Below are 24,726 nucleotides of genomic sequence, written 5' to 3'. Positions count from 1 at the left end.
TATGCGCCGCACGGCCATCCGGCACAGTCACGGGCTGCCCCGCGGCGCAGCTGGTGGTGGGCATGGCAAGGAAGTGGGGGGACACACAACCACCTCAGCTGAGAGAGAGAGAGCAAGAAAGAGAGCGTGGGCCCTTCGCTCGGGCTCGGCAGCAGTGTGTGCTTGTCCTGCCTTGTTACGTGTTTGCTGTAATAATATTTCCCCTTTAAGGCTGGGCTGAAGTTATTTATACTTGTGGGGTGGTGACAGGAACACAGAGAGGAGCAGGAGCCCTGAACTGCTCTTACCTGATCTGCAGCGAAGGGGCGGCCAGAGGAGGAAGGAAGCTCAGCAAAAGAGAGGGAAGGAGAGAAGGGAGTCCGAAGGAGGGGAAGAGAAAGCAGGCAGGGCATCCCCAGGGAGGGACGAGGGAGGGGACCAGCCAGGGAGGCAGAAAAAGGGGGAAGGAGGAAGGAGAGGAGTACGGAGGGAGAGATTCTCTGGGAAAAGCAAGGGGTAGAGCGGCTCTGGGGAGCCGAGGGGCTGCCGGCGTCCGATGCCAAGTGTCGCCAACGGGTGCTGAGCGGGCACAGCCAAGCGGAGCGGCTCTCGTGGTCTCCTCCCAGCTCTCAAGATGATGAAGAGGCAGTTTAATCGAATGCGGCAGCAGCTGTCCCATCCCAACATCACCAGCCGGTAAGGACTTCTCCACTACCTGTACTGGAGGGCTGGGAGGGAGCGGGATGTGGGTCCTGGAGGGCTTGTGCCAGGGCTAGACTGACCTTCTGGGGCTGGTGGCCAGGGGAAAGGGGGAACGACCCTGGGTTTAGAGCATCTTCAGTGTAAGCTGAGGTTTCTGTGGCTCCCCAGTGCCCGTGAGGCAGTGGGAAGGCTGCACTGGTGCTGTTCAGCAGGGACGTGATCCCCAAGCCCAGCTACTTCTCCCAGGGCCCACAGATGCTGCGTCCACCTGGAAACTGGCCTTTCCAGAGCTTGGGTTCCCCAGGATGGGAGTGCAATGGAAAGGGACCTTCCAGCCACATGCCCTTTGCTGTGCAGTGACCAGGAGAGTGTTAGCAGCTAAGCTAAGCCCAGGGTGCCTCACAGGAACCATATGGCCTACATAGCTCTAGCCAGCCCAGCAGTGCAGGTGTCTCAGGACGCCCTTCAAGGAAAGGACAGGCAATCCTCGGAGGACTTACAGCTTCACACAGATCTCTCTGGCCCCATCCTACCTCCATCGCTTCCTTATTTTTCTCTTCAGCTTTCCAAAGCTCTCCCCTTGCAAAACCCAGAACTGAAATTGCAGGGCTGGGCCCTCCCTTCCCAGCCCCCTCACTCCCTCTCTTCTACAGCCACCTCCACAGGTTCCCCAGTACTGGGAGGCTGAGCAGCACAAACCGTGTCCCCTGCACCACGGGGGTCCTTCAGCCAGCCCAGCAGACCAGCCACAGGGAAGCAGCTCCTACATCCTGGTGGCCTCTTGCTCTTTTTGCATTCCCCAGAGGGGAGCATGATCCCCTTCAAGATCCCTCCTCCCTCAAGATGTCTCATCTCCACGTTGGATGCGCCTCCCTTTTGTTTAATGCCGGGGAGGCAGGAGGTCTCAAGCAGCTCGTGCAGCCCAAGAGCAAGCTCTCCACCCACTGCAGAGCCTCTCCTCTGCAGGCCACAATCTCACGTGATTTTGCTTGCCTTCAACCAAGCCACCTCCGTTTCCTGCGGCTCCACAGCCTCGTCCCGTGTCAGCTCTGGCAGGCGGTGAAAAGAGATAAACATGAACTGGGGAAAAAGCAGCAGCAGCAGCAAAGGGAGAGCAAACGGGGCTCCTGGGGCGCAGCAATGGCAGTGGGCCGTGAAGTGAGGTTTCCTCTATGGGAGGCATCAGGGAGGTTTGGTGGCGATGGCGGCTGGTGGGTTTTGAGTTTGGTTTTGAGCAGAATTGCTGCAAACTGAAAGTTTCCTTTGCCAGATTTGCTCCTAATATCTGTTGCAAAACCGAGCAGAAAGCTGGTTTCATGTAGGCATATCTGGAGAGGCTGGGGTTGGTCTCAGTCCCCAGCTTGACCACAAAGATATCCTTGCTCCAGCATTGGTGGCCCCACAGCCAGCAGCTACCCTGGCCTGCAAAGATGCGTGCCAGGCTCCAATAGCACTGCCCTGGATTCACCTTCAAGGGAGAGGCAGGCAGCGGGGGGTAAAAGGTTTCACCAACAAAAGTCCCACCCCTGCCATGGCTCCCACTCTAGGCACCCTGTCTCCAAAAACTGGCCACATCTAGACATTTTGACTGGTGCTCTGAACTGGAAGCCCTGATGTGGTGTCCACCAGCCAGCAAGGCTGGCTGCCTTGCCCTGCTCCTGCTGTTCTCATCCCCCTGGGCTCATTCTGCCCATAGCCTTGTCCAAGTCATAGCCAGCATCTCCTGCTCCTGGAGCCTGGAGCACAAAGAGAGGTGGGTGGGACACATGAGGAACTGCCATCCCAAGGAGGCTGGGTGGAGGTCGCCCCCATCTGCTGATGGCTCTTTCTCCTTCCTCCGCAGAGCCCAAGAAGCAACCGAGCTCCTGCCGGAAGATTTACTGCAGGTGAGGCACGGGCTGGGCTGGCAGGCGTGTGCCTGCTTGTGCCTGGGTGTGGGAACCTGCCCCCGTTCCTGCCTGCAATTCGCCCTGCCGGCACGTCCAAGTCATGGGGCTGGCATCTGCCAGCGTGCCGGAGGGCAACTCCAAGACCACAGCGTTAAGGGAATGGCTCCTGCCACGGGAAAGGGCTTCGCCAGCTGCTCACAGAGGGATGAATCCTGACCAGGAGCTGTGCTCCCATTTCCCTGGACTGGGGATGATCTCAGGCTGTGGCGGGATGCTGGGTGGGCTCACCTAAGCCCAGAGATGGGTGGTGGCGAGATGTCCTCTGGGCACCCACAGTTGGTGAAAGGGCTTCCCCAGTCCCACCTTTCCACCCCCAGATTGAGCAGAGGATCGAGCCAGCCAAGCGAGCAGCTCACAGTGTGTCCAAGAGACTCCAAGCCTGCTTGCAGGGGCAATGTGGCTCCGAGATGGACAAGCGAGTGGTGAGTAAAGTCCTCCCTCTGCAGGCCATGCTCACCCCAGCTCTGTCCCCCACCAGCAAAGGGGTCACCAGGCCCCTGCTTTGCAGGCTTTGCTGAAGGGTGGCCTAAAGTCCTGCACTGGGTACCATATCCAGCAGTGGCCACCAGCAGGTGCCCAGGTAGAGCAGAGCAGGGCAACCCTATCAGCCATCACAAACGTGAGACCTCCTGAGACAGAGGTGGTGTCTTTGTGTTGAATAACCCTCCAAAGCCCAGTTGTCCGTGTCCAGCCAATGGGTCTGGGTGGGCCAGGGGAAGATGAGGGGACCCAGTACAGGGTTTGGCCACTTGCTCCCATGCTATGGTGGCACGCTTCACAGGGAGGGAGCTGCCACATGCCAGCTCACCATCCCTTTCCCGATTCCTTGGCTCTGTGCAGAAGAAGCTGCCCTTGATGGCTCTGTCCACAACAATGGCTGAGAGCTTCAAGGAACTGGACACAGATTCCAGCCTCGGGTAAGTGCCAGTGGGAGAAAGGGCTGGGGGCGACCCCAAAAGATGTCAGACCCTGGCAGAGCCAACACCTTGGCTCAGGGGCTCCCACAGCCAAGCTGAGCTGTCAAACCCTTTCCTCAGAGATAATGTTGGTGTCACAGGAGGAGAAGGAACAGCCAGCGCCTTCAGCCTCCAATTGCAGAGGGGGCCAGGGGCTGGCTCAGGGTCCCATGTGGGTATGGGTATGGTGTGGGGTGTTGGGTCAGAAGGTGGCATGGCTCCAGCCTGCAGTCATTTCATCTCTGTTCCCCCAACAGAAAAGCCCTGGAGATGGGCTGCTGCATACAGAGCTCACTGGCCAAAATCCTGGCTGAGTTTGAGATTGCCCTGGAGCACGATGTCCTGCAGCCGCTCAACAAGCTCAGTGAGGTAGCCCTGACTGCCCTCCCAGCTCCACTCTCCCTTCCCATATCCCCAAGCCTCTGCAACTCCCTCTGGCCCCTCTCTCCCACAGGAGGAGCTTCCCATCATCCTGAAGCGCAAGAAGACCCTCCAGAAGTTGATCTCTGACTGGAACACCATCAAGAGCCGGTACGGAGCACACCATGGCTGAAGGCGGGGGGCAGGGCACATGGGGTACAGCCCCCAGCCAGGTTGGGGAGAAAGGAAGATGACTGCCCTGGGGAACAAATTTCCCAGGGCTGGGAGCGAAGTTGAAAAGGCAACAGCTCTTCAGGAGTGCCCAGCCAGCCCCTCTGTGTGGGTGCATCCCTCTCTGGGCTGAGCCGCTGGCTCCGTGGCACAAGAGAGAAGGGCAGTGCTGTTGCCGAAGGCAGCAAAGTGCCCTGGCACCAGCCATGGGTCACTGATGGCTCATTTCCACACTGCCTTCTCTCTGGCTGGAGGGAGGACAGGAGGGAACATCTCAGGAACAGGGCTTGGGAATGGTCCTGGAGACCCTGGGTGTTTCAGGCAGCTGAGTACTCCCCATCTTGACTCATTGGTGTGGTAGCATCTTCCTCTGGGTGACGGAAGTGAGAGGCACTGGCCTAGGAAAACCACCACAGAGTAGCACTGTGACTTGCCATCCCCCTCGCACAGTCCACGTACCCCTTCTGCACACCCGTCCCACTCTGTATCCTTGGGACTGAGGCTGTGGGTGTGCCTCTTCTCTCCCATCCTAAAGGCTGAACCAAGCTGCCAAGAGCTCCAGTAATAGCGCTGGCACTGGTGCTGGCCCAGGGGCATCTTCTGCTGCCAACAAACTGGAGATCTTGAAGGAAGAGGAGGAGGAGGTGAAGAGGAAGGTAGAGCAGTGCAAGGTGAGAACATCACTCACTCTCCCCCATGGGGCAGCTCTGGGGCTGGAGACCTGCTTCCCTCCAGCGGCTCCATCCAAGGTGGCCACCATGCCAAGCCAGATGCAGCCAGCCAACACATCCTGCAAGGAAAACGGTCCCTCGAGGACCAGAACTAGGGAGATGTCCCAAGCCCAAGGGAGAAGAAGAGTAAAGGATTTGAAGCACAAGCTGCTGCGGAGAGGAGGCTCCAGGGTCTGAAGCAGGGAGCTTATGGGGTCCCCCTGGGCTGGGAGCCAACTGAGCTGGGGATTGTGCTGGGTAGCAGGGGACTTTCACATCAGCTTTCTCCACTTCCGCCCTGTTTGTCTGAAAAGCCCTGCTCCTTGTCTGGCAGAGCCCATGGACTCACCAGAGCTGGAGGCGCACCACTTGTGCCAGGACCTTGACTGTAGGGCAGGTCACTGCTGCTACCCAAGGTAGCAAGGCAAGGAGGAATCCCCACGCAGTCCCAGACTACCTTACTACCGCACCCCAGAGACCCTGTCTGGGCAATTCATGGCCCAGATGGGGGGGCTTTGTGAAGGTGTCCCCTCTTCCTTGAGTGCCAGGAAGGAGGTGGAAGGTTGCTCTTCTCTGTGTCTCCCTTCCCAGGACGAGTACATGGCTGACCTCTACCACTTCTCCACCAAAGAGGACAGCTATGCCAGCTACTTCATCAGAGTAAGTCCTCTCTCGCACTCCTCCTCAGTGTGTGAATATCTCCTGGGGTATGTCTGAGCCCAACCTTTGTCCCTATCCACACCAAGCCCTCTGGCCATGGCAGGAGACAGTCCCAGGCACCAGCAAATGCCCAAAGGTGGCCTTGCTGCAGGCACTGTGGGTTAATGCCACCACTAGCACCAACTGCACACAGAGGGGCTTGTCCCGGCTACCCTCCCTCTCCAGTTTGCCCTCTCCCCCTCACTATAGTCAACATCCCATGGTCCCCAGCGGGGGTTTCCCTTGCAGCTCCCCCTTTGCCCTGTCTCCGTGTGGGTGCAGTGTCCTGGGGATGGGGGTCTGTCCGAGAGGGGCTGGTGCCGAACTGAATGCTGTTTGTCTGTCCCCTGTGCGGCAGCTGCTGGAAATCCAAGCCCAGTACCACCGGCAGTCCCTGGGATCGCTGGACTCAGCTCTAGCAGAGCTGAAGGAAAGCCACAGCCAGACAGGTACTCGCTAGCTTTCCATGCGGCCCAGGGAGGGTTGCAGCCAAGCCCGGAGGATGCGAGAGTGGCCGACGAGGCTGGGAAAGGCGATTTTTCCCTCCTTGCGTCTGCTGCTGCCTCCCACATTGGGCTGGTGGGATGGGAATCACAGCCTGAGGTGGGCTGGGGATGCTGCCCTGCCCTGCCTGCGCCTCCGCCCAGCCAGCCCCAGCTAGGAGCAAGGTGCTGCAGTGGCTAGATGCCGGATGGCCCTGGTGGCTGCCATCCCTCGCAATATTCACCTCCCTCTTCCAGAGCCCTTCTTCGCTACAGACACTCCAGTGGCAGGGTACTACGGCGTGCCCCTAGAGATGCACCTCAAGAGCTTGGGCCGGGAGATCGCGCTGCCCATCGAAGCCTGTGTCATGATGCTGCTGGCCTCTGGCATGAGGGAGGAGGTAGGCAGCATTCCTGACCCCCCGCCACACTCTTCGCCAAAATGCAGCCATCCCTGCATCTCTTCCCTCTTCACCCCATGCCCAGGGACTCTTCCGGCTGGCAGCGGGTGCCTCTGTGCTGAGGAAGCTGAAGAACAGCTTGGCCAGCGGCTCCAACGCCCTGGAGGAGTTTTACTCTGACCCCCATGCCGTGGCTGGTGGGTGCCAGAGAGGTGGGACAGGGGGAGACAATCGGGCAGTCCCTGCTGTCCCCCAAACACCATCACCCCCGCCGCTCCCCCTCCCCTCCCAGGTGCACTGAAATCCTACCTGCGGGAGCTGCCCCAACCTTTGATGACCTTCGAGCTCTACAACGAATGGGTCAAAGTGGCCAGGTGGGTCTGGGCATTGGGGTGGAAAAGCCTGTTGGGGCTCAAAAAGGCCCCCTGCCACCCTCCCTCCGTCCCTCCCAGCGCTCGAGGCAGGGCTGCTCAGCCTCGTTTGCCACATGGGGAGATAGGGATGCAGCGCGTGGTCTGTCCCGTGCTCAGCAGAAATCCAGATGGCCCAAAATCTCAAAAGAATTGCAATAAAAAAAAAAAAAAAACCATGCCAGGGTGAAGGAGAAGGCTGCAGCCTTTTTGACTGCAAGAAGAGCTTAGCCTATGAAGACCCGCTTGGCCTCAATGGTGTGAGCCCCATCTCACCAGGCCACCAGCTGTTTGGCCTCTTGCTTTCAGGGTGAACAGGGTGGTGGAGGAGGCACAGTAAAAAGCCTGGGGGAAGGGGGAGAGCAACCTTTCTGAAGGCATCAGCTCAGTGCCATAGTCCTGGTGAAATAGGGTTGTTGCTTGTGGCAAGGCAGTGCCCCCCCCCCAGGCCCACCCACAAGCTATATTCATGTCATATTCAATCCCTTTGAGCCTTTGGGGTGCAATTTTGTCGATGCCCAGTCAGCAGCAGGGCATCTCCATCCCCACACAGGGCAGATGACGCTGGCCTCCCTCCCTTGCATGCCATGTCCCTCTCTGCCGTAGGGAGCGGGCTGAGCTCTCTGTTCCTCCCTCTTCTCTCTCGCAGCTTAAAGGACATTGACGGCCGCGTACAGAGCCTGCAAGACACCTGCAGCCGCCTGCCCCGGGAGAGCTACAACAATCTGAGGTGTTTTGCAGGGATGGGGCTTCTCTGGCCCCAAGTAATCACCAGGGACAGCCGTTCCCTCCTTGAATCCATACTTACTGCTCCCTCACTCTCCTTTTACCCCACAGGTATCTGATCAAGTTTTTAGCCAAGCTGGCTGAGCACCAGGAGGTGAATAAAATGACCCCCAGCAACATCGCCATCGTGCTGGGCCCCAACCTGCTGTGGACGCAGCAGAGCACAGGGTAAGGGCTGGCTCAGAGGGGTGGGAAGCAGCTCAGGGTGTCCTGAGCACTAACGCCATGGGAAAGGCTGATCCTGCAGCCTTCAGGCTGGTCTAAAGCACCTGGGCCTCTTCCGTCCTCAAGTCTCCCTTGTCCACGCACTCCCCGAGCAGCACGTCCCCTCGCTAAGCACACGTCTGCTTAGCCACTCTGTAAAGTAGCAGAGGAAGAGGCTGAGACCCAGAGCACTTGTGACATGGATGGCCTCCAACATCGTTCACCTCCAACACCAAACTAGGGTTTCCAGGACAGGAAACAAGGCCACCTCCCACCCTACCACCCCCTTGGCTATCTCCCCTTTGGGGTCTGCCCCCCTCAGGAATGAATACCAAAAGGGTTAATGTCCCCCAAAACCCTTTTCTGATGCCTCTCCCACCCTTGTCTCTCAGAGACCCTGTGCAACTGGACTTGGCCTCGGTCTCTTCTATCCAGGTGGTGGGCGTGGTGGAAGCCCTCATCCAGAACGCGGATATCCTCTTCCCTGGAGGTAGGGCCAGGGCCTCCCTTTGTGGGGGCTGCGGCAGAGAGTGAAGGGGGGAGGAAGGGAAAGGGACATTTCTCCATCCCCAGGAGGAGGAAAGTGGGGGCTGCTTCGGTTCCCCACTGTGGGGTCACCGGGGGAAGCTCTGCACGGCAAGTGCTTTCTCACAGAATGTCTCCTCCTTGCTCTCCACCCAGAGATAGATTTCAACATCTCAGGCATGTTCACACCACCTGCAAACAGCGGACTTGGCGAGGCCACCTCAGTGGAAGAGCCATCCCTTGAGCTCCCTCTGGCCAGCACCCCCACTCTCTTGGATGGAGAGGTGTAAGTCTGGTGGAAGCTGGGAGCTTTGGCTGTCCCAGCTCTTCCCATGTCCTCCCCTCATCCCACCCCATGCCATGGGCCATATCCTTGCCAGATGGATGCAAGGTGCCTCAAGGCAAGGACCACCATGCCTGACCAAAGGGTGACTTGCCCCATTCTCTGTGCAGCACCTTGAGGGACCCTGAGGCCAGGTCCCAGCCAGCATCCCCACCGGTGACCAGACCGTCTTCGGAAGCCGCAGGGCCACCAGCTCCTCAGATGACCGACGACACTGCCCGCAAAGGTTAGTGTGCCCCAGACGGCACAGTGCTTGGGAGATGATACCTCCCCAACCCCACCTCCACTGCTTTGCCTTCATCCTTTCATTCTCCACACAAAAGGGTGCTGGGGACATCACTGCCACCAAATGAGAAGGGCCTGTGGCCAGGGCAGCACAGCCAGGATCTGGCCCCTCATTGCATGCTCCATCCCCAGCCAAGGTGGGACTGCAGGGGTGGATGTGGTCGGTCCTCCAGTGTGGGGTGAACACCCCCCATAAAGAGGTGTCAAAGCTCACGGCCCCTTGTGAAGGAACGAGGGTGGGAAAAGCCTCCAAAAGCTGATGTGTGCTTGTCTCCAGTATGGGAGCCGGGCACGGGGCAGCTTGTCCATCAATCTGCCTGCAGCCCCCTGCCTGAATGAAGGCCAGCACCGCAGCCCCCTCTGCCCTGGGGAGAGACACCAGCAGAGGTGGGCAGAAACCCCAGCCCACCCCGGCTTTTTTTTTCCAGGGAAGCGCCCGGCTCCGGCCCGACCCACCATGCCACCGCCACCTGTGGCCCAGCCCCGGAGCACAGTTCCTGGCTCGGCAGCCCCCGAGCATGCAGCCAGCCCCAAAGCCCGGCCACGACGGATGGCCGGGGCACCCAGCCGAGCCCCCTCTGTCCCGCCGCCGCTCCCTCCACAGCCGGCACGCCGCCACAGCCGAGACGCCCCGCCATCCCCAAAGCCTCCCGCCAGTGAGGCCGAGGCGGAGGCTGCCATGGACTGTGCCCCAGATGAGGGGCAGCCGCTGCCTGCGGGAGGAAGGAGCCCCACGGCCATGTCGCCACCAGCAGAACAGCCCACAGAGAACTGAGCAGGGCAGGGGGGTACAGGGGCACCACAGGGCCGGGGACATGGGGTCCGGTGCCCCTCTGGGACCCAGCAGGCACTGTGGAAACGCCAGGGTGGCCCAAGGCACGGCACGCCCCTCCAGCTCCTCCATCTTGCTCCCTTGGTTCACGCCAGCTGGGACCCTCTGCCCACCTCCCTTCACTCTCCCATCTCCACAGAGCCTTCCTCCCTGCGCCGCCATGTCCCTGCCAGGGAGCCGGGCTGGGCTTAAGACCTTGTCACCCCCTAAGGGACTCAGCTCCCAGCACAGGTTACCCCCTGTCACGGATGAGCCACCCCCTTGGGTCCCCGTGGGGTCCTCCCATGCCCGAGGAGCCAGAGGGATGGAGGGGGGAGAGCTCCCAGGCACTGCCCACGGTCTTCGGGCCAGCCTGGGCAGGTTGGCACCGTGGGGCCATTTGTGGGGCACATATCCACAACCCCAGCCCCTTCTGCCCTATTTTGCCTTAAAACTTGTTGCCCCAGGAACACACAGGCACAGACATATATATATATATATAAAAACATACATATATTTTGCAACTAAATTATTTAAAGAGTTGGTGTGGTGTCACAGTGGTGGCTGGGGGTGAGCAGGGAGGCACCTGGCAGCTCGAGGTGCGGGAGGCCGCCTGCCCGGCAGGCTGCAGGCGGGAGGAGGGAAGAGGAGCTCCCCGGGACGCCACAAGGAGGGGCACGGCTCAGCCCCAGGGCGGGAGGGCAGCCGACTCCCCCGGCCCGCAGAGGGACAGGGCCCAGGGGTAATGGCGGCTCCGCTGCCCACAGACTCCACCGAGCAGCAGGGGGCGTCCTGCCGCCGCCTGTTCACCCGGGGGAGGCGGTGGCTGCGGGAGGGTGGCTTTAGCCAATCGGACAGCGCACTCATGCTCCGTCCCGCCTCCTCACCCCCTCCCTGAGCAGTCAATAGGGCGGCTCGGCTGTCACTTTGGGAGCGGGCCTCCCGCCGCTCGGCCCCGCCTTTTCCCCTAGAGGGCGACAGGGCAGCGCGACTGCCACTCGGCGCGCTCCCCGCCTCCCATTGGTGGCGGCGGGCGGGCGGAGGGGTGGGGCGTGTCGGTCGGTCGGTCGGCCGGCCGGCGGGCGGGAGGGCTGCGGCGGCGGCGGCGGCATGGCGAGCTGCCGGCGGCTGAGCGGTGCGGGGCTGCGGGAGGTGCTGGGCCCGGCGCAGGGGCTGCTTTTCGACTGCGACGGCGTGCTGTGGGCGGGCGAGCGCGCCGTCCCCGGCGCCCCCGAGCTGCTGGAGCGACTGCGGCGCAGCGGCAAGGCCGCCCTCTTCGTCAGCAACAACAGCCGCCGCTCCGTGGCCGAGCTGGAGCGGCGCTTCAGCCGCCTCGGCTTCCGCGGCGTCCGCGCCGAGCACGTCTTCAGCTCCGCGCTCTGCTCCGCGCTCTTCCTCCGCCAGCGCCTCCTCGGCGGCGGCGGGGGGAACGGGAACGGGGGCGGCCGCGTCTTCGTGCTGGGAGGCGAGGGGCTGCGCGGCGAGGTGCGGGACGCCGGCCTGCGCCTGGCGGGCGAGGGCGAGCCGGCGCTCGGCGCCGCCGAGCCGGTGCGGGCCGTCCTGGTGGGCTACGACGACCAGTTCACCTTCGCCAAGCTGGCGCAGGCCTGCGGCTACCTGCGCGACCCGCAGTGCCTCCTGGTGGCTACCGACCCCGACCCCTGGCACCCGCTCAGCGACGGCCAGCGCACCCCCGGTGAGCCCGCGCCCCCTCCCCTGCTGCCCCCGGTGGGGGGTGGGAGGGTGCTGGTGGCGGGATTGGGCTCGGTTGGGGTTTGCCGTCCCAGGCCCTGGCAAGATGTTCCCCTGAGCATCAGGACGGGCAGGGCTGCCCTCACATTCCCTGCCAGCTCCCCAAGCTGTGTCCAGCACCCGGCTCGCTCATCCTGTGTGGTGGGATCTGGGGCACTGAGCTGCCCGCAGCTGGCACCCCGTTAGCCCACAGCTACTTCATTTTCTCCTCCTTCCTTTCCTCCCCTCCAGGGACTGGCAGCCTCACAGCTGCGGTGGAAACCGCTTCGGGCCGCAAGGCGCTGGTGGTGGGGAAGCCGAACACCTACATGTTTGATTGCATCGTGGAGCGTTTTGGCGTTGACCCCTCCCGCACCCTCATGGTGGGAGACCGGCTGGAGACAGATATCCTCTTCGGCAAGAACTGCGGCCTCTCCACCATCCTCACCCTGACGGGTGTCTCCCGCCTGGAAGAGGCGCAGGCCTACATGGCCAGCGACAGTGCCGCTGCCAAGGATCTGGTGCCCAATTACTATGTGGACAGCATTGCAGACTTGATACCAGGCCTGGATGAGTAGCAGTCTGTACATGTGAGGGCAGAGGGGTCGGGTTCCCCATCCCAGATCTCCATCTGTTCCCATTTCTCTCTCACTGCCCTATTCCCTCAATTCCTGGTTTCTTCACATTCCAACGCCCTTCTTTGGGGGCAAAATGGGGGGAGGGTTGGCAGGAGGGGGCAGGGTTCAAGTTGTCTCCTTTCTGCTGAGAGCTATCCATGATGGACAGAGTCCTTCTCTCCCTCATATGGCAGCTGACAGTATCTCTGGGAGAGAGCTGGAGGCCTTGAGGCTTACAGGGGGGTCAAATCAGCGTGTCTGTGTGGCCTCGCCCCCTGCAGGGGTTAGGGACCGGCTGTCTTATTATTTTTCTCTTAGATAACCAGTGGCGGCCTTTTACTGCTGTCCCTTCACTTGTGTTGCATCCCTGCAGTCCTTGTGGTAACCCCCTCCTTGCCAGGGGACTGGCTGGTGTCACCCACCCAGTCTCCATCAGTGCCAGGGTGTGTGGAAGGAGTGTGCCGGAGCTCTGGAGCGATGAATGAGAGCATTGCTGCCTCCCATGAGTGAAAGGGAGCATCACCTAATCTCTTCTCTCCCCCATTCCTTAGAGATGTTTCCCCCACCACCCTCTGCCCCATCTCAGTTAATAACTGCACCAGTGTCCATCTGAAGGACTGTAGAAAGGGAAGAGACTGGTTTGAGGTTTTTTTTTTTTGTGCCAAACAGACAAGCTGTGAGTGCGCACAGTGGGTCTGCGGTTGTACCTTGTTTTCAATCACCCTTTCCGAAGGGACTTGTGAAGGAGAGAGGGCTCCTTGACCAGATTAGCACAGCAGTAATGAACTGTACGACTCTCCCCAGTTCCCCCTCCTCAGTGGATTTTGCCATAGTACGGTGAGAGAAAAGGGCTGATGGGGGTCTGTGCTCCAGGTGCTGGTGTGCAGGTGAGATGTTAGTGGTATTGTCACTGCTGTGAATGTGTCGCAGCCCTCAAAATCATTCCTTGCTGCTTTGTCTTTATACGTTTTTTTTTAATTTCTTGATCTTATTTATCAAACTTATTTATTGTTCAGATACTGTATTATTTGTATAAACTATGCTGACTGGTTGCACCAAGGGGATGGGGGGGTAGTGCCTTTGGGCCTCCCTTACTGTCCATGTCCCATGTTGATGTTCTTACACTCACCATGTCTCTGTATACAATAAAGTGTGAGCGTAGGCTGGAAACGGCCTCCTTTTTGTGCCTGTGGTCCCATCAAGATGAGAATGGCCTGGGTATTTTTGATCCCTCAAAGATAAGGACATGACGAGACCTTTCCTCACTCAAGGGGGTGCTGCTGGGTAGACAAGAGAGGGGTGGAGGACATCCTGTGGACAGTGTCTGTGTGCTGCTGTTTGCTGCTCTCTTTTACTGGGGTCTCACAACTGGAGTTGAGGGTGGAGGTGGCCTGGAGGGCTATGGCGTAGGGCGCAGGGTCCAGCCAGGTGAATTGGAGCAGCGAGCGATGTGATCTTTGCCAGCTGCCTTTGCTTTTCATAGCATGGGTGATTCCTTGCTGGGGAACAGTGACTTGTGCTGCACCTCAGGTCTGCCAGCTGCTAGTCGGGTGGACCCTGATGATCCCTGTGGCCCTGTGCAGCAGTGTCTAGCCCTGCTAGGGTACGGGTGAGGTGTTATTTCTGTCACCCACATGTAGCTTGCAGAGGGCTGAGAACTGCCCAGGTAAGGTTTTGATGTGACCCTTCTCAACTATGCTAAGCTTTGAGTGAAGGGGAAGTGGGTGTCACCATACCTCTGGAGGTGACCCTCATTGGACCGTAGCTTGCCATGCCCTGTGTCCTCTCCCTGAGTTTGGCTGTGGTCCCAGGCAGGAGGGATAAAACAGATTGGGTAAGAGTGTTTGAAATCGCTTGAATGTACTTTGGTACCAAACCACAACACCTCCCTTCCTTGTACGGGAACCAAATCCTTCCCTTTTGTCTGTCAGACCCCTGTAACAGCTGTTGGTGGTAACCAAGCATTGCATCTCCTGCTTGAGAGGTCAGCTGTTCAGCTGAATAACCAGCCTCAGTGTAAGGCAGTGCTGTAAGAACTAGATGCAACTTACTGGCCTAGGATAATTCCAGGTGCTGAGCGTCTCTCCTTTGCCCCCCCAACAATAACTTGGAAATGGCCCTCCAAAACAGAAAAGCATACAAAGAGCTCTCTAAAGACTGCCTGTCGTCTTAATTGGTCCCCTTTGTATGTATCTGACTCTCCCTTTTGTCTGTCCCATCTCCAATTAGGCAACCAGAGGACTGGTACTCCCGTAATGAGAGCCCAACCAACACTTGTATCATCAAGCAGAGGCAAGATCAAGACCTAATGTGTCTGCTAACTCTGGCTGCCTCACTAGAGATACCCAGACCCTGATTTATTTTTCAGAGCTCTCAGTTCCCTTGTCAGGCTGAAACTCAGAGCACTGTTGCTGTGACCTGGGGCCACAGCTGGAAATGCTCAGTACGGCTGCAAACTGCGTAGGCTGAGTTGGTTACATATGTGTGTACAGAGGAGACAGTGCACAGCAAGAGCATCTCCAGGAGATGCCCCCTTTTTTCTGAGGTGCTTTGAGGGTGAATGCTTCTTGTGATCTCTGCCTTGTTTGCTATGTCCTTTCCAGTTCTCCCAGCCAGCGGATGGGAGGTTGGAGGCTGTGGTCTCCCAGGCTGGCACACCAGGAAACAGAAGGGGATCCAGTAGCTAGTTGGAGTGTTACAGCCTGTGTTTGGACCCTCTCCAAAGAGACTTTGGAATTCATCCTTTGGTTCCCAAATGGTGGGCCTGCAGAGTAGGTTTTCTTTTTCACGTGACTGCTGCTGAAAACAGAGGCGATGGCTGATCCCTGTCTCTTGGGATCGTGTAACTTCTTTTGATCTGGTGTACCTCTCCCTGAGGGCTTTGCTATCAAGCAGAGGTGAAAGTTGGAGCAGAAGGGGAATAGGCTTTTTCTGGCCTTCCCTTGGCTCTTCATGTAGCTGAGGCCAGAAGGCAGGGGTGACCTGTGTCCTGTAAATGCTTCCTCCCCGCAGCAATGGAAGCAGAGGGCTAAGTGCTGGCTCTAGCCATGGACCTGCTCTTGCTTTGAATAGCGATGAGAGCAGCACTATAGGGGTCCATCAGGTCTGCCAGGCTTTGGTTTTGTGTGGCTTCCCTCTGCTACTATCACTCCTGCATGTAATGAATGTGAGTGTGAGCAGATCTTATTAGAAAACTAGACTGGAAGGGTCCCCAAGGGATAGTGACTTCTCCATCCAAGTCCTTCAGACATCCATTCAACCACTGACACTAAGGGGTCTGTGATCCTCAGGGGGGTCAGGCCTTAGTTCTCTCTGGAGTGGGTCTGGTAGGGCTGCAGAGCACATCTGCTATTGAAATTAAAAAAAAACGTGATGGCTCCTGCCTGGGCAGGCTGATTTCTTCTTATCTAAAGCAGTTTTTCTTCTTGGGTTGAGTGTTCAAGGAAGCAGTGCAGTTGTCAGGGAGGGCAGGGCTGTTCAGAGTGGCAGCACATGGGAGGGCGGAGCGATTGGGAAGCCTGGCTTGGTGTAGAGTGGGGAAGAATATTTTCTCACCTTCAGAAAACTGCATCGTCCTCTCCTGCCATGCAATAGAGACAACACCCAGGCAGGTGGCAGTTGTTCGGTTACTCCAGGAACCCTCGTATCCTTCATCGGTAAGTGTGGTTACTGTGGCAACCGCTGGCTGGATGATGTCAGCAGCAACTTGCTGAGCATTATCGCCTGCTCTGGGCAAAGCCCAGGGAGAGGCTAGGAATGCCTGTGTTCACCTGGCTGGGGGAGAAGCAATTTCATCTTGCCTGGGCTCCAGCCATCCTTAGGCATGGATGGGTGGTAGAGGCACAGAGCTTCGAGAAGTCTTTCCGGACTCTTGGAAGCTTAGGGCAATATGGAAAAGGGTCAGATATATGAGTAGGTGAGCCTGCTTCCATAAGAAACTATCCCTTGAGCCAGTGTGGACCGACCTATACTGCTCCCATTTGTGTGCAGCCTTCATGATGTGATGGTGGGTAACCTGGAAGCAGTCTGTGTGCGTTTCTCCATGGCCATCTGCTGCTTTCCTCTACCGCTTTGTGACCTCTGGCTAGACTTCTCTCACCAGCCTGACTTCTAGGTCACTGAGGCTTTGGCAACCTGATGTCCCTTGCTTTGAAATTTCTTCATCACACTCCTGTTTTCCTGGGATTAGCATATTAACAGGTTGTCGTGGTTTAACCCCAGCCAGCTACTGGGACCACACAGCTGCTCGCTCACTCCCCCCAGTAGGGTAGGGAGAAGAGGGAAAAAAGGAGAAAAGGGAAAAAAACCTTGTGGGTTGAGATAAAGACAGATTAATAGAGCAATAACAGAAAAGGAAAATAACAATAATAATCATAACAATCATAAAAGAATATACAAAATAAAGTAATACAACACAAGTCACTCTCACCTGGGATTGGTTGCCCAGCTTGTCCCGAACAGTGATTGAGGATCCCTGCACCCTGGCCAACCCCCATTTATATACTCAGCATGACATCTACGGTATGGAATATTCCTTTTGGCCAGCTTGCCCTGCCTATGCTCTCTCTCAGCTTCTATGGGAAGCTGAAAAAGTCCTGGACTAATGTAAATATCACCTAGCAACAACTAAAACAATATCTGTTATCAACATTCCTCAACATTCTTCTCATACTGAATCCAAAATACAGCAGCTACTAGAAAGAAAATTAACTCTATCCTAGCTGAAACCAGGACACAGGTGCTTCCTATGTTCCTTCTCAAGCATACTGCTTTCTTCCCTTTCACTGAATCACAGAAGGGTTGAGGTTGGAAGGGACGTCTGGAGGTCATCTTGTCCGACCCCCCTGCTCAAGCAGTGCTGCCTCTGCCAACAGCCTGGGACCATGTCCAGATGGCTTTTGACTATCTCCAAGGATGGAGACTCCACAACCTCTCTGGGCAGCTGGGCCAGTGCTCAGTCACCCTCACAGTAATGTGTTTCCTGATGTTCAGAGGGAACCTCCTACGTTTTAGTTTGTGCCCATTGCCTCTGGTCCTGTTGCTGGGCACTACTGAGAAGGTCCTGGCTCTATCTTCTCTGCACCCTCCCTTCCGGTATTTATACACATTGACACGGTTCCCCCAACCCTTCTGTTTTCCAGGCTGAAAAGTCCCAGCACTCTCAGCCTTTCCTCATAGAAGACATGCTTCAGTCCCTTAATCATCTTTGTGACCTTTCCCTGAACTCTCTCCAGTATGTTCCTGTCTCTCTTTTACTGGGAGCCCAGAACTGGACACAGCACTGCAGGTGTGGCCTCACCAGTGCTGAGTACAGATCACCTCCCTCAACTAGCTGGCAACGTTCCTCCTAAGGCAGCCCAGGATACTGCTAGCACCCTTTGCTGCAAGGGCACATTGCTGGTTTGTGTTTAGCTTGGTGTCCAACAGGAACCCAGGTCCTTTTCTGCCAAGCTGCTTTCCAGCTGGGTGGTCCCCAGCATTTACTAGTGCCTGGAGTTATTCCTTCCCAGGTGCAGGACTTTGCACTTCTCCTCATTGAACTTCATGAGGTTCCTGCCAGCCTATTTCTCCAGCTTGTCAAGGTCTCTCTGGATGGCAGCATGACCCTCTGGTGTGTCAGCCATTCCTCCCAGTTTTGTGTCATTGCCAAATTTGCTGAGAGTACACTCTGCCTCATCATCCAGATCATTAATGAAGATGCTAAACAGCATCAGACCCAGTATCTACCTCTGGGGTACACCACTAGTTACTGGCCTCCAGCTAGACTTTATGCCACTGATCACCACCCTCTGGGCCTGGCTATTCAACCTGTTTTCAGTCCACCTTGGTCTTTCCTCACCCAGCCCATACTTCCATTGGCTTCTCTACAAGGATCTTATGGAAGACAGTGTCAAAGGCCTTATTGAAGTTGGGGTAGACAATGTTCTCTGCTCTCCCCTCATCTACCAAGCCAGCCATTTCATCATAGAAGTTTATCAAGTTGGTCAAGTGACTGACGCTTCAGGAAGACAACAAATGGGCCCAAAGATATTAATCGGTGAGTAGATGCCTTTAATATGAGGAACTAATGATCATCCTGGCTGGGAAGTTTCTAGTGTTCAGCCACATGACATGGTAAGAAACCTGGGAGGGTCTGGAAGGTGTTGGGACTGGCGGGACAGGAGGGTTTTTTTTGCATGGGAAAGTGCCTCCAGAGCCAAGAAAGGATCATGATCTTAGGAACGCGCTAGATACTTGCCCAACCTGATGTGAGAGTCCCCCTTTGCCAAGGCAGGCACTTCTGGCGCCACCCTGTCCCACAGCAGCTGGAGCAGGGATGTGGCGAGGAGCAGCAGCCTGTTACTGCCTGCCCTGGGGAGGCAGCCAGCGTTTGCTCTTCCTCCAGCAGCGGTGTGGGTAGAAGTCCCTCCTCTGCAGTGCAGCTTCCCTCTCCTCACTCCTTACATCAGGCATTACCTCCTCCACCCCATAACATGGGCTTTCAGGGACCCCATTGCCATTCCCATGTCATTGTCCATTTTTTTTCCTTCCTTGTTGCTGCCTCATTTGCTGTACGGACTCTGAGTCCAGCAAACTCGCCAAGCAGCCCAGGACGCTTGCGTGGCTACGCACATCCAGGAACTGCTGCTGTGTTGTTGGACTCTGCCTGCCTGGGAGTTGTGTGTGGACAATGTATTGGAAGTGGTCCTGGCAGGCATGCTATTCTGGCACTCCATATAGTCCCTGGGAGATACTGAACAGCTGAACCTGCTGAGAGCAATTAAAAGCCGTTATTAATTCTATCAACTCAGAGAGTTGTACTGGTCTTTGTAGCTTCAGTATACCACCATAGCAAAGCACTGTCAGCTCTGTAAGCATTCAGCACAGAGACAAGGGAGACACGATGCCAGAAACATTCCCGGATCACAGGGCAGCTGCCTGTGACCATCCAGGTTGTTCTACCCTGCGATTTAGCCTGCTAGATGTGCAGCTCCAGCAAATAGCAGTTTCCATTCTGTAAATAGGATATTGCTGAGCACTGAGATGCTCTCTTTACTTTTTATGGGTGAGAGAAACCTGTCCACCATTGTCCATCAGGCTGTAAATCAGGTTGTCCGAAGCCCTGTGCCAACCTTTCTGCTCGCCAGCCTTGCTGAATGTCTAACCTGGGTCCTGCAGAAGCTGCACAGAAAGCGGTACCTGGTTCAAATCCAGGGGCAGGAATTGCTGCCCTACTTGACCTGGTTCAAGTAACCTGGAACAACTTAGGTGATACTGTTTTCTGTTTCTTCACTGTGGTGTTGTACTGCAGCTGCCTGTGCGTGATTTAAGTAGTTCATCGCTGCAGCATGGATGCCAGAGGAAATTGAAGCTGCCTGAGCAGCTCCTGTGCTTAAAAACATGCTCATTTACACCATGACCTGTAGATTAGAGATTTCCCACCTGCTAGGACAATGTTGATTGTGGCCCTGCAAGGTGTCCTTTCCTCGCAAAACAGACGTGTTCCTGACTCTGTGTTCTTCTCCGGCCTAACACGTGGAGGTTGCTGATTCAGCTAACTTTGAGCAGAGCTTAGGAGCAGTGTGGAGCGGTGCCAGTCCCTATTTGTGCACTCGTGAAGTTTGGGAGCGGAGGTGTGAAGAACGGCGATATGCTCCCATTCGGCACTACGGTACAACTAGGGGACCACGTGCCTGCCACAGCCTTGGTAACCTGGAGATTGACATGTCTCATGAGATTGGGCGGCTGTGCTACTCCAGTGCAGAGTGTAGGCTGTGTTTAGGCTGAGCCTCCCGATGCTCACTGCCTTGTAATCCACCAGAGTCTCATTAGTTGCCTTCCCTCAACAATTTCAGGGGTGAAAGGACCAGTGTCATTGAGCAATCCCACACTGTGTTTGACTCCTGTTTGGCCACAAGCCACTCTGAATGCCCTTGAGACAACGTTGCTGGAAATCTACCTGTTGGTGCAGGTTTTTGAGCTGCATTCTTCTCAGTTATCTGTTCGGGCAGCCTGATGTTAATGATGCTCAAGAGAACTCTCTGCAGAAGTGGTCTTCCTCATCCCAAAGGTCACTTGCCACTGGCTGATGGCCTGGCAGAAGCAGCACAGTCCTTCCTACTGCACCATGTTTGTTCCTCAGGGCAATCCGGTGATGGAGGTGGCTGGTCATTGCAAGTAGCACACGGTCCTGACTGGCACATCTTTTAAGTGGCAGGATCAGAGGCAGACCCCCTGGTGCTGCTTGGTGATGAAATATAAAAACTCTGCCATTACTACTTTAAGTGTGTTGTAAGCTTTCCAGAACAGGATCTCCAGCAATGGAACACAAACAGAAGCAGGAAAATATGTCTGGTCTCCGTAGTGACGTAGGAAGAGAGACAATTCCCTGGAAGAGGAGTCTGTGAGTTACCCTGGGACTTCTGGCAGAAAACCTCCAAGCTCAGCAGCATGGAGGCGTCCTGTCCACTACCCATATTTCCTCCTCCTCCTGCCCTAGCAATGTTGTGCAATGCAGGAGAGTAAGGCACTTGCACAGGATCATCCTTATCTGCTCCTTGTCTCTTGAATTTGGATGCTGTGCCAGGTGCAATAAGCAAATTACTACGTCTCTAGTAAGTCATCTGTTTAGGGCTCTCATTCTCCCATCTCCCGGACAGTTGTTCTCTAGGCTGAAAATAAATCTAGAAGTAGGAGGCTTCTGCATTGTGTTCCCATTATCCTGGCTGGAGTGAATTGACACCAGATTTTTCTTTCATTTCATAATATTCATGTCAAATGTTTTTTTCACATTGGTCTGATGCTCAGTGACAGGAATGCTTTCACCACAAGAGAGGAGGCTGTGCCAGGCAGTGGCGAACAACTGAAGGTAGGAGAGCGGGATGGGGTGGTCTGGGGTGTCATCCTGGCTGATGTGAGCTCATTCACAGAAATATGGGTTGATAAGTGGCAGCTGGTTGGGAAAAGAGTGTGACGTCCTGTCCCTTCACACATTCAAAACTCGCGTTCCTCCAAGTTGTTGAACAAGGCCCCTTCCTGAGAGCTGAAAAGCCAGATTTATAACCACAGACAATTTTGGCTGTTCTTCGGGCGTCAGCTTCTTTCGCTGGCCATTGTCAACACTGCAGGGCCCCTAACTACCGCTGGCACCCTGGGCGCAGCCAGCCACCCCACGGCTGCAACTCTCCACTCCGAAGCTGTTTCTCATCACAGCTCATCCTCGCTTCCCCCTACAGCTGCCGTCGGCAGCAGCTCAGTCACGCAAGCTTCTCTGCTCAGGACAGCCTGGTCACTGGTGAGCAAAGGCTGTGTCCTGGAGAGTAAACAGTGCACAGCGTGGCTGACAGCCCAATAGTCTGCATCCAAGTCACGGCTCCCTTTTGTGCGCGCTTAATCGGCTCCTTCTGTGCAGGGCTGCACTGGGCTGTTGCTCGGCATCTTCTGTCATGCTTCCCGTTGCTCTTAGCGGTACCATGCCCTCCCTCTATGCCCTATAGTTCCAATGCTGTAGATGTATGTTTTCTAGCCTGCACATCATCCTCCCTTCAATAGTTGTTTTACGCAGTTCTTCATCCTCCCTAGATGACCGCCAGGCACCCCACTTGCTGCTTTATTCACTGCTCCATTGACTGCACCTCCACAGGAATTGTGTTTTCTATTTTCCAGGCCTGTAGCACATTTTTTTTTTGCCTGTTGAAGTCAAAGTGAAGGAGGACCCAATCTCTTCAGGCACTGCTGTAAAACCCTTAGCAGCAGTTTCAGGTGCATAAATCTCTATGAATCAGACTTGAAGTTTGGAGCAGTGGGATGGGGAAAAGGACCGGACTGGCTCTTGTGAGCCATCCACAACCCCTTCCAAGGGGTCCAGCAATCCCAAAACCACATATGGTGCCCATTTCCAGATTCGCGTGAAGGGCGGTTATCGATGTGGGTAGGGTGAGCAGCGAGATTTCACAGCGCAGCCAGGCACTACCCCTTCTCCTCTGCAGGCAGAGGGAAGGAACGCACCTGGGACTGTGGTTGTATGATGCTGGGAAGCTGCACGTACGCAGACTTGCTGTTGTAATGGCAGCCCTCACCTTCATCCCAGCTCATTCGCTGGTGCCTGGCTGGTTTGCCCCCGAGGGATGATGTTTCAACAGGAGGAGGCCACAGACGCTCAGCCAGAGCGGGGCAGCCGCCACGCCAGCAAGGCTGCCACCATGGCGTGCCCAGCCAGCCCAGCCCTGGGAGAACTAGGGCTGTGGTCAGGTGGCCCACAAGCATGGCCAGCAGCAAAGTCGGGCTTGGCACCCCAGTGCAATGCAGAGAGGGAGCTCTCTGCTCCTCTGCAGGCAGAGCTGAAACACACCGGCTGGGCAAAATCATGCTGGGGAGCTAGGGCTTGTCAGTGCTTGTCCTGGTTGCACATGGAGGCCAGGGATTCAATCCACCTGCAGCTGGTGTGGTGTTGAGATGCTACCAGTGGTGGGAGACTGGGGAGCCACCTTCGTGAGGTGCCAGGGACAGGCAGGGCTTCCTCCAGGCACCCGTTTTTGCTGTGATAACAGCCAGTGTGCCAGCACTCTGCAAATCCACTCGCAACTGCTCTGGGGGGTGACAGTGCATCCCAGAGCTGGGAAGGGTACTGTGGCAACTGAAGAGGAGTGGTGGGTGTTGGTGTGCCCTGAGCATCTTCCTCCCTCAGTTCAATGGATGCAGGAACAGTGCAGTATGGTACATTCCCTGGGGTGGAGATGCCTTGAGAGGCCTCAGGATCCCCATTCTCATCATCAAGGCACCGCTGGCTCACCCACCGTCCTCTCTCCCTCTGGCCAGGCCAGCTTTGACTGCCTCTTGTGCCTCACACCTAAGCTAGCATTCCCATCAGCTCTGCTGGTGCTGCTGCTGAGGCTTGGTCCACGGTATTACAGCACTGGGTGATTCTGCTTAGTGGAAGTCATGGTGTTCCCAGAAGCATGCGCACACAACTCAGAAGGCTGAAAGACATTGCATTAAAAAAGAAAGCAAGAAAAAAAAGCAGTGCATTTCATATTTCAGCATCTTGGGGGGACCAAAGAATATCTTGTCTTCAGAAACACCCCCAGAAAAGTAAAAAAAGAGATTAGCTTGGCTGTGCACCATAGTCCTTGTCCTGCATTCCCTTAAGAGTCATCCTTCCCTGCCCACTGGAGGTACCTGCACCCTGCCACGGTGCCGGGGCTCTGTGGAGATGGACTGAGATGCCCTTCCCTGGGCACTCAGGACAGAGCGAGCTCTGCAAACACACAAGGGTGTTTGTTATTCTGCCTTGGGCAGACTTGTGCTGGGCCAAAAAAATGAAAAAGGAAACATTTCTGAGCCACTTGTGAGTTTCCCCTGAAATGGGAGAGTACATACCCAGCAAACTGGGCCACCCCATCTCCAGCAGCTCTTGCCCCTGCCCAGAGAGTGCTGCTGGCACGCTGCTTGCTGAGAGCCTGCGTTTCTCGGAAAGTGTCCCGTTTCCCCACAGGGATTATCTCTTTGAGCCAGCAGCAACCCTCCTGCCTGCAAGAGGGGTGGCCAGCTCATGGCACAGTTGGGCGTCCTCACGCACTTCTGCTTCTGGGAATAGCAGCACAGAGCCCAGCGTTGCAGTTTTACTCTGAGGGGTAAAACCATCTGTCCCCCAATTGAGCTGAGATGCAGCCACGCGCCAGGCACAGCCTGACCTTTCTGCAGCGGGAGAGAGCTGATTTTCCAAAGGGGAAATGGCGACTTGATTGGGAGCGAGTCAGCATCCAGGGCCCGTCCTTGAGAGTGTCCCCTGGGCAGCTGCAGCCCACCAGTTTTGGTCAGTCATGCTCTTCACTCAGGTTGCCTGCTTTCAAGAAGGCTGAGCCTGGCATTTTTGTGGCTGGCCTGACCCAAACCACAGCAAGCCTGTGATCCCCAAGGGTGGGTATGTGTGCGGAGGGGCTAGGTTTCCTCCGGCAGTGCTGCTTCAGCTGGCCCAGTGCCCTGGGCTTCACTGCAGAGCTGTGCAGACACACTTTGGGATTACCCTTGCTCAACTAGGGGATTATTAATAGGTTAGAAGGAGGAAGCCTTGGTTCTGGGGACAAGGTTTTACCCCCATGTACATGGATCTTTTTCTCCAGGGCTGAATGGCACTTCCCTTCCTCCCCCACTCCTGCATCCCAAAGCATGGGGTGTGATGGCTTCTCAGCATTATACATCGCTCTTTGGGGAGATGCAGTCTTTCTGCAAAGCCATTTCCTTCACATGACAGTTAGCAGCTTTACAGGTGGAGTAGTCTTCATCCCAAATCCTGTTATGTGCCCAGCAGGCCTGGGGAGCTATGGGAGCAGATGGTCGGAGACACCTGATGGCTGCCTCACCAGCGCCCCACCACCCCATGCAGCTGGATCCAGCCCAATCAAGTGATTGCTGCAACCCGGCCTGCCTCTTCCTCCAGCCAAGGGTTTGACAACCCTGAAGCCACCCATCCAGTCCCATTGTATTAAGTGAACCAGTCCCAGCACAGATCCTGACCTTGCTCAGGCCACAATACATGCAGGGCCCAGGAGCAACAGATTGGCTGT

At 56.4% G+C, this 24,726-nt stretch overlaps 2 protein-coding genes across 2 annotated transcripts; both read left to right on the top strand.

The window, feature by feature from the left end:
• Positions 1-613: 613 nt before the first annotated feature.
• SH3BP1 (SH3 domain binding protein 1) lies at positions 614-9,797 on the top strand (the record flags this gene model as incomplete). Its single annotated transcript, XM_082490977.1, has 18 exons — positions 614-675; positions 2,525-2,567; positions 2,948-3,052; positions 3,471-3,547; positions 3,844-3,955; positions 4,041-4,117; positions 4,713-4,848; positions 5,479-5,547; positions 5,945-6,035; positions 6,327-6,469; positions 6,555-6,666; positions 6,762-6,843; positions 7,529-7,609; positions 7,717-7,833; positions 8,262-8,359; positions 8,551-8,680; positions 8,848-8,963; positions 9,451-9,797. The coding sequence occupies 18 exons, from the start codon at positions 614-616 to the stop codon at positions 9,795-9,797; spliced, it is 1,998 nt and encodes a 665-aa protein (XP_082347103.1).
• Positions 9,798-10,921: 1,124 nt separating this feature from the next.
• On the top strand, positions 10,922-12,283 carry PDXP (pyridoxal phosphatase). The gene is made up of 2 exons (XM_082487721.1): positions 10,922-11,529; positions 11,817-12,283. The coding sequence occupies exons 1-2, from the start codon at positions 10,944-10,946 to the stop codon at positions 12,140-12,142; spliced, it is 912 nt and encodes a 303-aa protein (XP_082343847.1). The 5' UTR covers positions 10,922-10,943; the 3' UTR covers positions 12,143-12,283.
• The last annotated feature ends 12,443 nt before the right edge of the window (positions 12,284-24,726 follow it).

Source organism: Vanellus vanellus (assembly GCF_965231255.1).
Source record: "Vanellus vanellus genome assembly, chromosome: 1".
Taxonomy (NCBI): Eukaryota; Metazoa; Chordata; class Aves; order Charadriiformes; family Charadriidae; genus Vanellus; species Vanellus vanellus.
This window is presented reverse-complemented; position numbering and strand designations above follow the sequence as displayed.

Bases quoted from the DNA above. Each gene is read 5' to 3' on its own strand.
- PDXP (XM_082487721.1), top strand. From the start codon at position 10,944: ATGGCGAGCTGCCGGCGGCTGAGCGGTGCGGGGCTGCGGGAGGTGCTG. The intron at 11,530-11,816 runs GTGAGCCCGCGC...CCTCCCCTCCAG, and splicing joins CGACGGCCAGCGCACCCCCG to GGACTGGCAGCCTCACAGCT.